Source organism: Halichoerus grypus, chromosome 6, assembly GCF_964656455.1.
Source record: "Halichoerus grypus chromosome 6, mHalGry1.hap1.1, whole genome shotgun sequence".
NCBI classification, from domain to species: domain Eukaryota; kingdom Metazoa; phylum Chordata; class Mammalia; order Carnivora; family Phocidae; genus Halichoerus; species Halichoerus grypus.
In genome coordinates, this window is record NC_135717.1 from 2,026,243 (window position 1) to 2,042,043 (window position 15,801).

The 15,801-nt window shown below is 58.9% G+C and overlaps 1 protein-coding gene across 6 annotated transcripts; it reads left to right on the plus strand.

Annotated features, from left to right (window-relative positions):
* Nucleotides 1-554: 554 nt before the first annotated feature.
* BRAT1 (BRCA1 associated ATM activator 1) lies at nt 555-14,310 on the plus strand. Of its 6 annotated transcripts, none has more exons than XM_036101699.2 (15): nt 555-812; nt 1,002-1,141; nt 1,549-1,692; nt 5,231-5,385; nt 7,694-7,841; nt 8,297-8,669; nt 8,951-9,070; nt 10,128-10,219; nt 10,936-11,054; nt 11,129-11,315; nt 11,509-11,582; nt 12,434-12,536; nt 12,642-12,740; nt 12,897-13,072; nt 13,401-14,310. In XM_036101699.2, the coding sequence occupies exons 2-15, from the start codon at nt 1,099-1,101 to the stop codon at nt 14,094-14,096; spliced, it is 2,529 nt and encodes an 842-aa protein (XP_035957592.1). In that variant the 5' UTR covers nt 555-812; nt 1,002-1,098; the 3' UTR covers nt 14,097-14,310. The 6 variants fall into 6 exon arrangements, with proteins under 6 accessions (XP_035957592.1, XP_035957591.1, XP_035957593.1 ...); XM_036101698.2 differs by having other exon boundaries at nt 556-812; nt 13,398-14,310; XM_036101700.2 differs by lacking the exon at nt 7,694-7,841 and having other exon boundaries at nt 556-812; nt 8,326-8,669; nt 13,398-14,310.
* The last annotated feature ends 1,491 nt before the right edge of the window (nt 14,311-15,801 follow it).

The following is a 15,801-nucleotide window of genomic DNA, read 5'->3' on the forward strand; positions in this document are numbered from 1 at the left end:
AGGACCCCATCCCAGGACGCTGGGATCATGACCTGAGCCAAAGGCAGATGCTTAATCGACTGCGCCACCCAGGTGCCCCTTAAAGTTCTTTTTTAGCTTAGTACCCCTAAGGATTCTGCTTTCTATATCCTAATATGTACCCGGTGGTTCCCCAAAAATCTTGCTGAAACACTGACGCTATGGGAAGATGAGGCTTGTTTTGTTGCTGTTGTTGTTGGAGCCCAACACAGGACTTGAACTCACAACCCTGAGATCAAGAGTCAGATCAAGAGTCAGGGGCTTAACCGACTGAGCTACCCAGGCGCCCCAAGATGAGGCTTGTTTTTGTCCACTGGCTTTGAGAACTCTGGCATACAGCTGACGGGCCCTGAGGACCCAGTTTTGAGGCCAAAGGACCAGTGACTCAACCTTAAAGATGAGAATGCCCCTTTCCCGTTGGGCATCCGTCCCACCTGCCCGCCCACACACTTGGTCCCCTAAGCTCTCGAAGCCACGCCTTTTCCGGCCTTTGCCCCACCCCTTCCTCCGGAGAAGCCCCGCCTTCTGGGCGCAATGCCCGCTGGGTCCTCGGGCACGTACCACCGGCGTCCCTGTGAGGGTGGTGGGTCGGTGCCACCGGTTTGGCGCCGGCCTGTCTCAGCGCCCCTCAGCTTGAGCTCGGTCCCCAAGTGTGGGGCCCCGGGGCTCCCAGAGAGGCCTTCCGGGCACTTTGAGGGTTTCCCGCGGCCGCCGTCCCTGTGCGCGTCCCCGCCGGACCCGGCAAGTGGCGCGGTCCGGGGCGGGGCCTGCGGCGGCCGAGGGACGCGCCGCAGGTGAGCAGCGAGCACCGGGAGCGGTCAGGTCCGGGCCGGGGCAGCGGGCCGGGAGGAGTCCGGACCGAGGACCAGGGATCCGGGGGCAACCTGGGGCCGGTTGGACGGCAGCCGCCGCCTCGTGCCTCCTCTGGGTTCTTCGGCCGGCCGGGGCCGCGGCGGCTCCCTCAGCGAGGGCTCCCTCCCCAGGGAGCTGGCCTCACCGGGGACGGACAGACAGACCCACTCCCGACTGCGACAGAGTCCCTGCCCACCCCAGCCTCCCGAGAGCGCGCGCCCTGACTGCATGACCGAGGGGCTCCCGGTCCCCTCCCCGGCAGGACTCGCAGGTGCACGTCCCGGCCCGGGAGGGACTGAGAGTGGATGGAGCGCCTCCCCCTCCCCGCGCTACTAGCTGCAGGGTTGTGGGATGCAGACGCACTGACCCCATGCGCGTGCCTGGCGCCAGAACGCGCACACATACCCCTAACTGGCCCACGCGCTGTCCGGGTGAGCATCAAGCTGCTCCCCTCCCACCGGAGTTCAAGGTTGGCAGGCTCTGAGCTCCTAAGGCCCCTTTCCAGCCCGGGAGAGCCGAACTCAGGGCCTTGCTTGCTCCTGACCACCTCCCAGTACCACCCAGGCTGAGGTTTTGCATCCACCCTGGCATGCGGTCTTTCAGCGCCTGGCCCAAGCAGACACGGGGGCTGCCTGTGGCTAGGGTGGGTGGCACCTGGCCCTCACGTTTTCTTTGCAGGAATCTCCAGCCTCACCATGGACCCAGAGTGCTCCCAACTCCTCCCGGCTCTCTGTGCTGTTCTGGCAGACCCCAGGCAGCCCATGGCAGATGACACCTGTTTGGAGAAGTTGCTGGACTGGTTTAAAACAATAACTGAAGCTGGTAAGGGGGAGGGTGCTGCTGCTGACTGTCTTCCGGAGGCCAGAGGGTGCGTGGGACTCCCCTGTGCAGGGGGAAGGGGTGACCCCCTGGCTCCTTTCCTTCACATCCTAGAGAGTCCCCCTGGCTAGTTGGGAACACGTCAAGCTCAAGCCTGAGGGAATGAGCAGGGGAGAGCTTGATCTTGAAGTTCTTATCTGCTTCCAGCCCTGATTCAGGCCTCCTTTTGTTCAGTTCACACTGGATGGCTGTAGAGGAACTTATTTTGTTGTTACTGTTGCATTTATTCGTTTGTTTCAAGAAATCACTTTTTGTTATTATGAAACTAATACGTATTTTTTAGATAAACTTTGAACAACACAAAGGAGTAAAGAGGAAAATTAAACCACCATCAACTTTTTAATTTCTTCTCAGCCCTTTTTCCTAACACATCATAAAGCTGCGTTTTTCTTTCTTTCTTTTAATTTTATTTATTGAGAGAGGGGGGGGGGACACTGGTGCAAGTGGGGGGAGGGGCAGAGAGAATCTGAGCAGACTCCCCACTGAGCGTGGAGCCCCACTAGGGGCTTGATCCCACAACCCTGAGATCATGACCTGAGCTGAAATCAAGAGTCAGACGATTAACTGACTGAGCCACTCAGGTGCCCCAGAGCTGCATTTATCTTATAAAAGTGAAGTCACAGCATAAATATATCATGGTGTCTTGCTTTTTCTCTGTTACCATTATGGTGGGAGTTTTCTCTGTAGAATATGTTGATTTTATCGATTCTGTGCTGTGTGAATGGACTGTAATTTATGTAATCACACCTGTATTAGTAGATGTCTGTGTTTCTGACGTTCCTTACTATAAATAACGTTGGCTTCCTATGTAAATCTTTTCACATAGACAATCGATCTCTTGGCTGGTAGTGACCTTAGGATAGAGCCCATGTCATTAATTTCTGCTGTTAGTTCATTTGGTTTATCCTGCTCTTTTCCTCTCCTTTGAGTTGAACATCTTAGTCTTTTTAATACACACAAGTAAGGCTGCATACTTCTCTGGAAGCTGTGTCCTGCACGTTTTACTTTGAGGTACTTTTGTCATTTGTTTTCAGATATTTCATACTCTTCATTGTGATTTTTTCTTCACACACAAGCGATTTAGAGGGGTATCTTTTAGATTCACAAGGTGGGGTTTTCGTGTCTTATTATCATTGATTTTAACTTGTTTTATCGGATTTAGAAAATGTGTATATTTTGATTTCCTTGTATCCGTCAAGGTTTTTACTGTGGCAGAGTGTGCAATTTTTACAGATGTTCTGTAGGTGTTAATACCTGCTGCGTTTCTGTTATTTGTAGAGTCCTCAGTTGTGGCCTGGTTTGTAGTCAAATTTTTAAAAATTACTTTTAGACAGGTTTCTTTGAGACATAATTTACATACCAGGGAATTGACCCAAAGTGTACAATTGGTTGGTTTTCAGTGAGTTCACACACAGGGCGGTACAAGCATGCCACAGTGTGATTTTGCAGCGTGGTCCTCCCTATAAAGGAAGCGGGGTGCCGCCCGCAGTTCACCTGTCCCCCGGCCAGCCTGTATTCCGTCGGCCGCAGCGCTCTGCACAGTGCAGGCCTGCAGTGTCCTTACTCATCGGTTTGCTGGATTGTTTTTGAGATGGGAAGACCCTACCCTGGGATTGTGGATTCAACAATTTTTCTTTGAAGTTCCGTTTTGTGTTTTCATTTACAAATCTCGAAGCTAGTTAGGTCCATGTAGGCGTAGACTGTTCCACCTTTGCACAGCGACTTTCTTCCAAAAGCACCAGTGATGCCTTTTGCTTTCAAGTCCGGTTTGTCGGCTGTTCCTCTTGCTGCAGCCGCTCTTCGAAGGCGGGAAGCTGCGCGCTGCACCCTCACCGCTGTGCTCGCAGCCCTTCTGTGCCGTCCTGCTTCCTGCTTCCTCAGTTCTGGCTTGTTCTCAATTTAGTATGAGCAGCTCTTGAACAGACTATCTGTCGAGCTTACTGTTCTATTCGAACCTTTGTTCTTTAGTATTTTTTTCAGAACTTCCCATGCCTTGTCTTTGTTCCTTTTTCCTCCTTTTTTGCCCTCCATTGGATTGATAAAGCTTTTGTTTCTAAAATTTTTTCCTTTTCTGGTTTTGAAGTTATGCATTCCACTTATGTTCTTTAGTGGTTACCTCCACACAAACTGGATTTTAAAAGTCAAAGTTAAAAAAAAAGTCAAAAGTTAACGAGGATCTCTATCCGTTCCACCAGCAGGAGGATCTCAGGGCACTTTAACTCCAGCCCAGCACAATTTTCATGTTGTTATTGTCTAGAATTTTGATTGTATCTGTTTTTTTTCTTTTTTAAGATTTTTATTTATTCATTTGAGACAGAGAGATACAAAGAGAGAGCACAAGCAGGGAGAGGGAGAAGCAGACTCCCCACTGAGCCGGGAGCCCGACATAGGGCTCGATCCCAGGACCTGGAGATCATGACCTGGGCCGAAGGCAGACGCTTAACCATCTGAGCCACCGAGGCGCCCCTCTTGTTTTAAAACCCATCAAAACTTGTTTAACTTTTAAAGTTGGTGCTTTTTTAGATTCACCGACGTGTTTCTTGGTTTCTCAGATTCATGCTTCTCTCTTCTTCATGCTGTTCTTTTTCCTTCTCACTGAACCACATCTATTGGTGGTTGTGTCCACAAGGGCCTCTCAACGGGAAACTCTCCCAGCCTGTGCCCCACGTTTCCCTTTGCCCACCTGGGTGCCTTTGAACTGTGGTGTTGTGGAGTATAGACATTTCCGGAACCACGTCTGGAAAAGGATGGCTGTTCCGTTCTACTTCCTTGCATGTAGTATTCTCAGTGTAAGAAAAAGCATCCACTTGAGAGGTTAAGTGGTCTCCTGCTTTAATTTGCATTTCTTTTGTTGTAGTCAGCAACAGAAGGCCTTTTCCGGTTTGCTGGGCCCTTGTGTTTCCTGTCCTGTCCCTTACCTGATGTGGAGGTGATGCCGGTTTGTGCCCTCTCATTGAGTTCAGGTCGTGACTCCTTTGTTGTGATTGTTGCAAATATTTTCTTCCAGTGAGATTGCTAAATTTAACAGTGGGAGAGAAAGAGGTCTGGGAATTGCCAGAAGAATGGTCCTTCAGGGGGAGGCCTGGCTGGCTCAGTTGGAAGAGTGTGCGACTCTTGATTTCAGGGTTGTGAGTTTGAGCCCCATGTTGAGTGTAGAGATGACTTAAATAAATAAAACTTGAAGTGGGGGAGCACCTGGGTGGTATAGTTGGTTAAGCGTCCGACTCTTCATTTTGGTTCAGGTCATGATCTCAGGGTCGTGGGATCAAGCAGTTAGGCTCCGTGCTCAGAGGGGAGTGTGTTTGGCCTTCTCTCTCTCCCTCTGCTCCTCCCCCCACCCATGCATGCATGTGTACGCATGCGCTGTATCTCTCTCTCAAATAAATAAATAAATCTTTAAAAACAAAAAAGAATGGTCCTTTAGGGCAAGCTGCATCACTGTGCCCCAGTGACCCCCCTCCCTGGCTGGGCCTGCCCCCAGGGTCCAGTCTCCTGTTGTTGCAGGAGAACCCCTGCCTGGTGGAGCTGCTGTGCCACATGCTGAAACCCCAGGACCTGAGTTCCAGAGTCCTCTCCTTCTCACTTCGCCTCACGGGGGTGCTGGCAGCCCAGGAAGATTGCTTCCAGTATCTTCAGGTGAGCCTGGGTCCTCCCACCTGAGTGCCCCGCCGAGAAGTACATGGCTCACTTCTCTGCAGGTGCACAAAACGGTGGCGGCCTCCGTGGCCCCTCGGTCTCTGAAATGCGCTGCCCCGTGTCGTGACTTGTACCACCAGCTTTTTATTCCTGAGCGTGATCCTTCTGTGAAAAACTGGCCAGGAATGATGTTGGAGTAAAAGGGTCAGATTTTTGGAATCAGAGCTGGGGTTGACTCAGCCCTCCGAGCCTTGGTTTCTCCCTGTGACAGGAGAGTTGTGTGTGTCACATGGAACCATCACAAGGGTTAAGCAAGACCGTTGGTTTCAGTCAGTCCTGTTGGATGAATGAATGAGTGACTCAAGAGAATTTCTCCGTAGTACTAAGGCATGGAGCTTGGAGAGCCCCCCCAGAGCCGTGCGTCTTACAGCTTTGCACCCCCCTGCACGGGCACAGCTGGGTTGGTTAGGCGATGCCCGATGGGAGCATGTCTGGCCCTGCGATGGCATCTCTTGGCACCTCTCGGAGCCTCACCAGCTCTCAGGAAGGCACATCAACTGTCTCGGACCCAGTGTGCGCCGGGCCCTGGGAAGGCCATGCTGTGATGCAGTCACTTGAAGAGAGGACAGTAGTGGGGAGGGATGTGTCCTCAGTAGCTTCGGAATGCTGTTCATGGACGCTCCTCAGTCCAGCATTGCACATGCCACAGAGGTGCAGCCCAGCACAGCTTGCTGTGGACCGACTTTCCAGGATGTTCTCTGGCAGCTCGCTACACCAAAGTGTGTTTGGGGCTTAAGTTTGTGCTTGCTGTTCTCACGTGATACACACACTCATGCACAGGTACCCGTGGTACCTTGCGGTTTGTAAAGCTCTTCAGGGTTTGCAGAATCACTTTGATTTTATCCTGGCGGCCGTGGCCAGTCAGCAGAGCAGCGGTCTTCATTTCGCAGATGAGGAATCAGGGGAGGCCTAATGTAGGAGCCCCGCAGAAGTGGCAGCGCTCACACTAGACCTGCAAGAGTCTGCCGCTGGCTGCCTGCAGGGCCCAGGGGCCCGGGCCAGGGATGGGCTCTCAGCTGCAAAGAGAGGCTGCTCTCCCCTCCTCTGCTGTCCCCTCCCCGGGGCCCGCAGCGCTGGGTGGCCTCCTGTTCCCTTCCCGGCTACCCCTGCACAGGCTCCTGGGAGGTCTCCCAGCCCCACGGGCCCCTCAGGCACAGCTGCCCTGCAGCCTCAGTGTCTAGGCAGGGGACGTGCAGACGGACTGAGCAAGGCAGGGGCTGAGCCTCTGTCCCCGCCCCATTGGCGAGGGGCTTTCACTTCGGGAGGGTCCCCCTCCGGTGATAGCGGCTCCCACAGGGGGCCTTCCCTGTGAGCCTCCGGCAGGGGCCCGTAGCCGCTGCAGACTTAGACTCCTATCCTGAGCAGTCGGAGTCCGTCTCCGAGGTCTCGCTGTCCCTGGTCCTGGAGTCTGAGGCGATCGGAGGGGCCCCTTGCCCCTTGAGGGTCGGGCCGTAGCCGGACAGGCTGCCCCGTGGCCTGGCCGGGGCACGACATAGGCTCTGACGCCCTTGCTGCGGCGCAGATGGGCCCGGAGCGATGGCCGCAGCGGCTGCAGCAACCTCGGTAGGAGGCGGCGGGTTTCCCACACGCCGTGTTGAAACCCCGTCGTGAACGAGAATCTTACACCCCGGCAGGAAGCGTAGGACGAGGCACGATCGGACCATGGGTGTCCCTCAGCCGGTGGAGCTTGAGTGGGGAGTTAGCACTGCCGGCCGGGGTGGGGGGCTCGCAGCCGGGTTGTAAAGGGTTCGAACAGGTGCGAGGAGTAGGGTGCCGGACACAGGTGTGCTGGGGCGTCCGGAGTGGGGGATACCCGGAGGAGGGTGGGTGCCCTGGTGGACCCCACAGGCCCAGCTCAGGAGTTCAGTAGGCTGTGGAGACCATCGGGGTCCTGGAGCACAATGTCCTGGTCAGAGGCGGACTTTTGGGGGTGAAACTCATGGTACTGTTTTGGGGGAGGATTTCTGAAGTAAACAACTAACAGGATTGATGAACTTTTATTTAAAACCCAGTTCTCCCAAAGCTGCCCCCTGGCAGGCAGACGTGGCCGTGCCGGGGGCCTCTGGGGCCGCCACTGGTTGTCACCTGGCACTTCCCAGAAGCGCAGCTGCCCGTGGGCTCCTCGTGTTGGCAGCGAGTGAGAAAGTCCCAGAAAAGTGCCTTAATGCTTGAACAACAGAAAAACCGTCTCTGATCCGCCCGTCTCCTGGGAATGGGCCCAGCTCACACTTCCTTCTCTGCTTCCCAGCAGGGGGAGTTGCTGCCCAAGCTCTTTGGGGAGGCAGGACCCCTAGGAGGAGCCGCCTGGACCTCCCCCGCCGTGCGCAGCGGCTGGATCCAGGGTCTGCGCTCCCTGGCGCAGCACCCCAGTGCCCTGCACTTCCTGGCCCACTGCGGTGAGTGCCCCTGCCTGCTGTGCCCTCGGCCTGTGGCCTTGCCGCATCTGTGGGGACCCCGGGGACATCATGGCACCTTGCTAGCCATGTCTGCGTGTCTGAAAGTGGCTGTAATGTCACGGGGTTGCTGTGAGGAGCACACGGGTAGTGGGGGGGGGAGGCTCGAGGTCACTACAGTGTCCTTGGCTCACAGGGCAGATCCAGCAGTGGGGGTGACTTTGAAATTAATTAGGATCAGAAGCTTCCTTGCAAGGGTCTAACACTGCCGCCCTTGGAGCTTCCCCGTGTGGATTGCCCGACCTCTGAACAGAGGGGAGGCGGGGGCCCTAGTGGTGCCGGCTCCGAAGTCTGGCCGTGAGAGCCGCTCAGTGGTTTTAGCATCTCTGCCCTCTCCCTCGGATTCTGTCCCAGCTGAAGCCCGTTTTCTTCTCTCCCTGCTCTGTCCCCTACCCCAGGTGCCGTTGACACCATCTTCTCCCTGCAGGAAGATTCCAGCCTGTTTGTGGCCTCGGCAGCCGGGCAGCTCCTGGTGCACATCCTGGGCTTGTCTATGCAAGGCCCAGCCGGGGGGCCCCCCAGCCTGGAGGCTGGTGATTGGCCGGCGTGTGCCCAGAAGATCGTGGGTCACATCGAAGAGTCCCTGCGTGCCACGGCTACCCCACAGATCACACAGGCTCTAAACGTCCTGACCACCACATTCGGGCACTGCCATGACCCTTGGACACAAGTTCTGTGGGTGCAGCTGAGTCCGCTCGTGGCCAGTCTGCTGGAGAAAGACCCCGTCCCAGCTGCACACTCGCTCGTGGATCTTCTCCTCAGCGTGGCCCGGTTAGTTCCTCTGGGGTGCAGCCGGGAGTGGGCAGGAGTTGGGGGTGCTGTTTCCCTTGGGAAGTCTTAAGGTAGCTGTTGGATCTGGGGCCACATCTCGTGGGCTCCCCCAGGGCACCGCCAGGGGCAGGGGAATGCCAGAGGGGGTCTGAAGGCCCCCACGCCTAGGAAGGACTCCGTCTCAGCGGGACATACCCAGTCCAGGGCTGTGGCATTCGGGCACTACACGGGCTTTGGTGGGCAGGACAGAGAACTGACTTTCTTTCTGGGCTTCTCTGCAGCTCTCCTGGGCTGAGTTCTTCCAGCTGCGGCCTGTGGGAGACTCTGGCTCAGACTCTGAGCCGTCTGAGCCCCACCCAAGCAGGGCCGTTGGCGTTAGGGATCCTGAAACTGCAGGACTGGTAAGGATTGGGGCTTATGTCATGTGAGGACAGGCAGAGAGGTCTCGGGCATGGCCCTCATGGTCAGGGAGCTTTCGGGGAGCTCCTGAAACCAGAGAAAAGTCAGGGGCGGCCATCAGGGATGTGGCTGGGCCATACTCCGGTTATTGCCAGAGCCTTGCTGGAGGGTGTGGCTTCCACGTGCTGTAGAGACAGAATAACGTTTTCAAACAAAAGCTTTGTAGGCTCCCCAAAGAGAAAACAGACTTGGGGCTGCTTCGCTCAGAGCAGGGCTAGATTTGTACCCAGGATCCGCTTGCTCAGCTGCTGTCTGTCCCCCTCCCCAGTGGCCTTAGCATGGTATGCACATCGCTGGGGTGGATTCTAGGGGCCCTGGGATGATAGAGGGGGACCTAGTAGGCAGGAGTGGCCAGATACCTTCCCGCAGGGAGAGGGAAGGATGCATGGGTCCAAAAAGATGGGAAGAACGAGGGCGTCTTTCCACGGTTCTGGGCAGATGAGACATGGTCATGCTGGCCCAGGTTGGGGGTGAAAGTCGCCACAGGACCCACTCCCCAGAGGGGGGCTGGGGGTACAGTGCAAGCCTGGCTCTGGGCTCCAGGCTCTCCAGATGTTCAGGGAGAGGTAGTGGTCTGACGGGGGAGGGCTGGGCAGCCGGCCTGGAGGGAGAATTCTGTGCTAGCTTAGCCTCCCACCTGACCCTGAGCCCAAGAACGCAGGAGATGAAGCCCCAGGAACGCTCCCAGGAGGTGGGCCTCCCATCCCCCTGGCCCTCAGCAGGCACTGTCCATTGGAGCAGGTGTGGCCCATCCTTCGAGGGGCTGTTCCTGGGGCCTGGGGAGGTGCTTTCTAGCAGCTTCCGTGGAGTCCCCTGCTGGTGGCCTGCGTGATGGTGGCCTGAGTGCTGGTCACAGTGCTTGCAAGGAAGTTGTTTCTCAAGAGGGTGTCCGGATCACCAGCACTGGCCTCTTTGCCCCAGACTTGCTGGGGATGTTAGGGGGTCAGCTGGCCCAGCCCAGGGTCGGGAAGCGGCACTCACTGTGTCCTCTGTGCTTAGTCCACAGGCACTGAGGGCCCAGGCCTTTGCTGTCCTCCTCCAGCCTCTGGCCTGTGTCCTTAAAGCCACGGCTCAGGACCCCGGACCCTCTGGTATGCTGCTTCCTAAGGGTGGGCGGGTGCAGGAGGGCAGGCCACTGGGGTCCGGGGCGTGTCCTTGGTGTTGGGGCAGGTCAGTGGGCAGCAGGGTACCCAGCTCGCCGCCCCCGCTGAGAGTGCAGGGGCTTGGGTGGGGGCTGTTGTCACAGGTCTGACTGCTCCTCATCTTGCGTCCCTACCGTGGGATGAATGGGGCAGCATCACCCCCGGTGGGCGTCATCCAGGTGGCCCGAGTAGCTGGGTGGTTACGTGGGCCTGCACCACATGGTGGTTCCCGACCCAGAACAGGCACCCCGGCTGTCCCCCTGGATGCGTCTAGATTCTGTGACCAGGGTGATGGGGGGGTTGGCCTCCCCTGCTGTGACTCATCTTGCTTCAGCCTCGCGGTGTGCCGAGGATTAGCGAAGGGGACCCATGTGTACCTAGTAGCCCCGTGTTGAGCGTGGGGACCAGTGTCCTGAGCAGCGGGACCGGCCCAGGAACGGGCTGTGGGGAGAGCTGGGCCCCACGGCTCAGGAGCCCCGCAGACAGGTTCAGAGAGCCCAGCTCCGGCCAGCCCGTGTCACCGTGGGTGCGTCACCCTCTGGGAGCCTCCGGTCCTGGTGTCCCGCGTGCGGCGGCAGCTGCGGGGTCGCTGGCCGGCCACAAGGCCTGCAGCGGCGTGCGGGAGGCGCCCGCTGACTGGGCGCGGCCCCTGGCTCGGCCTGCAGGTGTGCCTCCCGGGACCGTGGGCGCCTCCGTGGCGGCGGGCACGCCCCTCTCCTCCAAGGCGGCCTGCGTGGGGCTCCTGTGCCGGAGTCTGGCCCACCTGGAGCTGCTGCTGCCCCTGGTGAGTGCGGCCCGCGCCCGAGTCCGCAGCGGCAGGGGACCTGGGGCCTGCGCTGACCGCCCCCTCTCCCCCAGCCCCAGCGCCCCTGCCCCTGGCCTCAGGCGCCCCTGCTGGGGGCCGCGGTGACCCTGCTGCAGCTGTGCGGGGGCTCAGCAAGGCCGGCCTGCGACACGGGGCGCCACCTCGGCACGCTCCTGCTGGGCTGCGTGCGGGTCCAGCGGGCGGCCCTCGATTTCCTGGGGGCGCTGTCGGACGGGACAGGTAAGGCAGAGGGCCCCGCAGGCCCCGCTCGCCTGCTGCGCTGGGCCGCCGTCCTCTGCGCGTCCTCTCTGGGGCGGGGCTGGGACTCGGCTGGCCGCTGCGTCCCGTCCCCTGCTTTCCTGGGATTGACGCGCTCTTGTGCTGGGGAGGCCCTGGAGGGGAAGGCTGGGTGCTTCCTCCATGTCTGTCTCAGGCCCCCGAGAGCTGGTGACGCAGGTGTTCGCTGTCCTTCTGGAGTATCTCAGGAGCCCAGACTCCAGCCCCACGGTACAGGCACGGGGTGCGGGGGGGGGGGGGAGACGTGTGGGGAAGACCCTGCAGGCCTCTAGAACAGGGTCTTTTGCGGGACCAGAGGTGCTTCTTTTTTTTTAGATTTATTTCGATAGAGAGCAGGGAGAGGGCAGAGGTGGAGGGAGGGAATTTCAAGCAGACTCTGCTGAGCGCAGAGCCCGACGCGGGGGGCTCCATCACGACCCTGAGATCATGGCCTGAGCCGAAACCAAGAGTCGGACGCTTAGCCGACCGAGCCACCCAGGCGCCCCCAGAGTCTCTTCCTACAGTGAGCGGCAGGCGGCGGCTTGGGGTTTGACCCAGGGCCTAGTGGTGGTGAGGCCTGAGCGCCAGGGGAGCTGAGCCATGCAGAGCAGGGAATTCTCTAGGAGAGGGGGGACTGGAGCCCCACGGGCCCTGCATTTGGGATCCAAGCTCCTCGTCAGCGTTTTCTGCAAACACGCTCCTCATCATGGCCGCATGGTGGCTGGGCTCTGGTGGGAGCAGGGTGAACGCCCCCTGCCATCGAGCAGGCGGTTAGAGGTTGGCCCGGCAGGCCTGGTGGCTTCCCGCGCCTTTGAGGAGAGGGGGCCTGGAGAGTGTCCAGTGGTGGGGGTCCTGACGGGAGCTGTCTCCTCCTCCTGTCTCGTGACCCGGGATGTCAGCTCTGCCGCTGGCTGGTGCTTCTGCCTCCCAAAAACGAAACCCGGGGCTGCCTGCTCCCTGCCCCCGGGGCCCCATCTGTGTCACAGAGAGCAGGGACAGGAGCACCGGGTGGCGGACAGGGGCAGGCAGGCCAGCTCCCCCTCACTGCTCCTGGCCCTGCAGCCCTGCTTTGCCTGCTCCAGGTTCTGAAGAAGGCCTTCCAGGCCACATTCAGGTGGCTCCTGAGCTCACCCAAGACCCCCGGCTGCTGGGATCTGGATCCCCATGCCCTGCTGTTCCTGAGAGGTAATCCGGGCCCTTCCCAGCTAAACCGAGGGAGTCACAGGGGTGAGCAGTTGGGAGCAGGGCGGGCCTGGCCTGGGCTCCTCTGAGCTGCCCCTCCTGCCCCAGACCTGCTCCCTGTGCTGCAGAAGCGTCTTTGCAGCCCCTGCTGGGAGGTGAGGGACTCCAGCCTCGAGTTTCTGACCCAGATGACCAGACACTGGGGAGGTGAGTGCTGGGCGGCAGGGGGCCTGGCCTCGGCACACCGGTTGTCTCTTGGTGGCTTTGGGAAGCAGACCACCGAGGCTCCCCTGGGAGAAGCGAGGGAGGAGGCTGCGGGCTCCGGCCTTGGTCACAGCCGGTTGTGGCCGCTTGGACCCCCAGGGCAGGCCGGCTTCAGACACGCGCTCCTCGCTTCGGAGGTGCCCAAGCTCACCGAGCAGCTCCTACGAGATCCTGAGAGTTACGTCCGTGCCAGCGCAGTGACTGCCATGGGGCAGCTCTCCAGCCAGGGGTTGTGTGTCCCCCCCGCCGGCCCTGAGCACCCAGGGGGCCCGCAGGTAGGAGCCGGTGGGGCCCGAGGTAGCCCACACCTGGCGGTCGTCTAGATGCCCAGGGCCTAGTGGGTTGGCCACCCAGGGTCAGGCAGTCTGGGGCCAGGGTTCTGTCAGGGACGTTCCCTGAATCCCTGGCTCTTCTTCCAAGCACCCCTGTCATTTGGATGTGGTCACCCCTGTTTGATGCATGAGCAAATGGAGGGCTGAGGGGAAAAGCAGGTTTTGCCCCAGACCTGCGTGGCAGGGGATTCTCTTTGGGGCGGGGGTTCTGTGCCCGTCAGCCCTGCCTGCCCTCTCCCCTCCCACCGCCTCTCTCTCTGTCCTCCAGAAGAGCCTGCTCGTGGAACTTCTGCACATCCTCTCCACAGACTCGGAGGGATTCCCGCGGAGGGCCGTCATGCAGGTCTTCACCCAGTGGCTGAGGGACAGCCATGCCGACGTGGCAGGGGACGCGGAACAGTTTGTGGCTGGGGTGCTCCAGGTAGCCAGCCAGGATCTGGACTGGGAGGTCCGGGCCCAGGGCCTGGAGCTGGCGCTGGTGTTCCTGGAGCAGACGCTGGGCCAGCCCCGTTCCCACTGTCCCTATGCTGTGACCCCGCCCGTGGAGGCCCCCGTCGGCCCGCTGGCCCAGGCCCTGCAGCCGCTCTGCCGAGTGCGGCTCTTTGACTTCGCCTTTCGTGCCTTGTTTGACTGTGACCGACCCGTGGCTCAGAAGTCCTGTGATCTCCTCCTCTTCCTGAGGGCTAAGACGGCTTCCCCCAGCGGCCTGCAGGAGTCCCGGAGCAGCCCCGATGTGGCCTCCGTGGAGGCCGCCCTGCAGAGCTGGCAGGCGGGCGATCAGGCCCAGCCCCTGGGGGACCTGGAGCCCGAGGTCGTGCTGGCAGTGCTGAGGTCCCTGGACCTGGAGGGCCTTCGGGGGGCGCTGGCCGAGAGCAGCGACCACGTGGAGAGGAGCCCTCAGTCGCTCCTGCAGGACATGCTGGCCACGGTGGGCGTCCTGGGGGAGAACGAGGCCGACTGCTACTGAGGCAGCCCACTGGCCACGTGCCCGGGCCCCCTCCCCTGGCCACGTCCCTGCCTTGGGACCCTGTTGTCCTGAGAGCTCTGGCCGGCCGGGCAACACGAGGGACCTTTTGGGGAGACCGGGACCAGGTGGGACCAACCAGGTTGACGAGTCCGTCTTGATGTAAGATGAAAGAAGTGACTTATTTTTTACTCAAAATAAATGGCGTTTGGCAGCGCTGCTGAGTTAACGTGTGTTCTCGCTGCCGCGGGGGGAGGTCCCAGGCCCAGTGGGGCTTTGGAGAAGCATCTGAGGAGGGATTTCTCTGCTGGACAGCCGCGTACCTTGCGGGTATGTGTTGGGGGGTCTCGACCCACTGTGCCCCCGGGATGCCCAGACGTCAGAGAGAGAGGAGCTTGGGCTGGAGAGTGTCTGGCCCTGGATTGTAGCCCCTGGTGATAGTGACCCCGGGTCGGACCAAGGCCAGGTCTCCGGCCTCTGAAGCCCCAGGATCACCACACACTCGTAGTGGCTGAAAGCCTGCTGTCTCAGCCGACCAGGCAGAGCTGCTGGGGGTAACGTCGGGGGGAGTCGGGGCCCGGGTTAGTGCCCAGGCGGCCGCACGGCTGCACCGGGGCCAGCTCTGCCGTCCCCGGGCCGTGGGACTCTGGGCACGTCGCTCCCTCTTGGAACCTGTTTTCTCATCTGTGAAATGGAGGTTGTCCCCTTTGCCTCCCACGGGTGAGTGTCCTGGAGTTCTGAAGCAGCTGGTAGGGTCGAAGAAGAAATCTCAAGAGAAATTTAGAAACATTTTTAACTAAATAAAAGTGAAAATACAATTTACGGAAGTTTGTGGGATTATGCAGTGCTCGGAGGGAAGGGTACAGCGCTGAGTGCAGAGATTAGGAGATGAGGAACATCTCAGATCAATAGGCTCTACCTTCGATAACTAGAAAAAGAACAGATTAAATCTAAGGCAGAAAGAAAATAGTAAAAACTGGAACCGAGATCAGTGAAATTGAAAACAGGAAATGAGTGGAGAAAATCATCTAAGCCAAAAGCTGATTCTTTGGCGAGATCAGTAAGTAAGATCGATAAGCTGACTACAGGAAAGAGGGTACAAATTATGAACCCCCCGAAATGAAAGTGGGGAGCTCACTACAGGCCCCACAGACACTGAAAACCTCCAGGAATAACGACAAAGGGGTCCTGCGAGCAGGTTCGGGCCCACAGACTTGACCTAGATGAGATGGGCCAATCCCTTCAAAGACACAATCTGCCAAAACTCACACAGGAAGAAATAGAGGATTTCAATAGGCCTGTTTCTGTTAAGGAAATGGAGTCAATAATCCGTAACTTTCCGAAACGGAGCGCGGGGCGCAGACGGGTGTGCGGGTGAGCTCTAGCCGCTCGAGGAGGCCATGAGCGCCCTCTGCCGTCTCCCAGAGCGCTCGCTCTGTGAGGCGTCACCCTGACTCCCAAATCAAAGATACTCCCGGAAAGCGCCAGAGACCAGGAGGCCGTGAACAGAGATGGTAGACGACGTCAAAGCACTGGCAGGACGAGTCCGACGAGTAGAAGAAACGACACGGCCACCCAGTGGGGTTCATCCCAGGTGTGCAAGGCTGGGTCAGCCATCGCGTCCACGGGCTGACGGAGAAAAAGCAGATGCGGAAAAAGCGTCTGATAAACCCTGTTCTGCCCTGTTCTCCCCGCAGAGGTGAAGGCC

Bases quoted from the DNA above. Each gene is read 5' to 3' on its own strand.
- BRAT1 (XM_036101701.2), top strand. From the start codon at position 1,241: ATGCGCGTGCCTGGCGCCAGAACGCGCACACATACCCCTAACTGGCCC. The intron at 9,071-10,127 runs GTAAGGATTGGG...CTCTGTGCTTAG, and splicing joins ATCCTGAAACTGCAGGACTG to TCCACAGGCACTGAGGGCCC. The intron at 12,537-12,641 runs GTAATCCGGGCC...CTCCTGCCCCAG, and splicing joins TGCCCTGCTGTTCCTGAGAG to ACCTGCTCCCTGTGCTGCAG.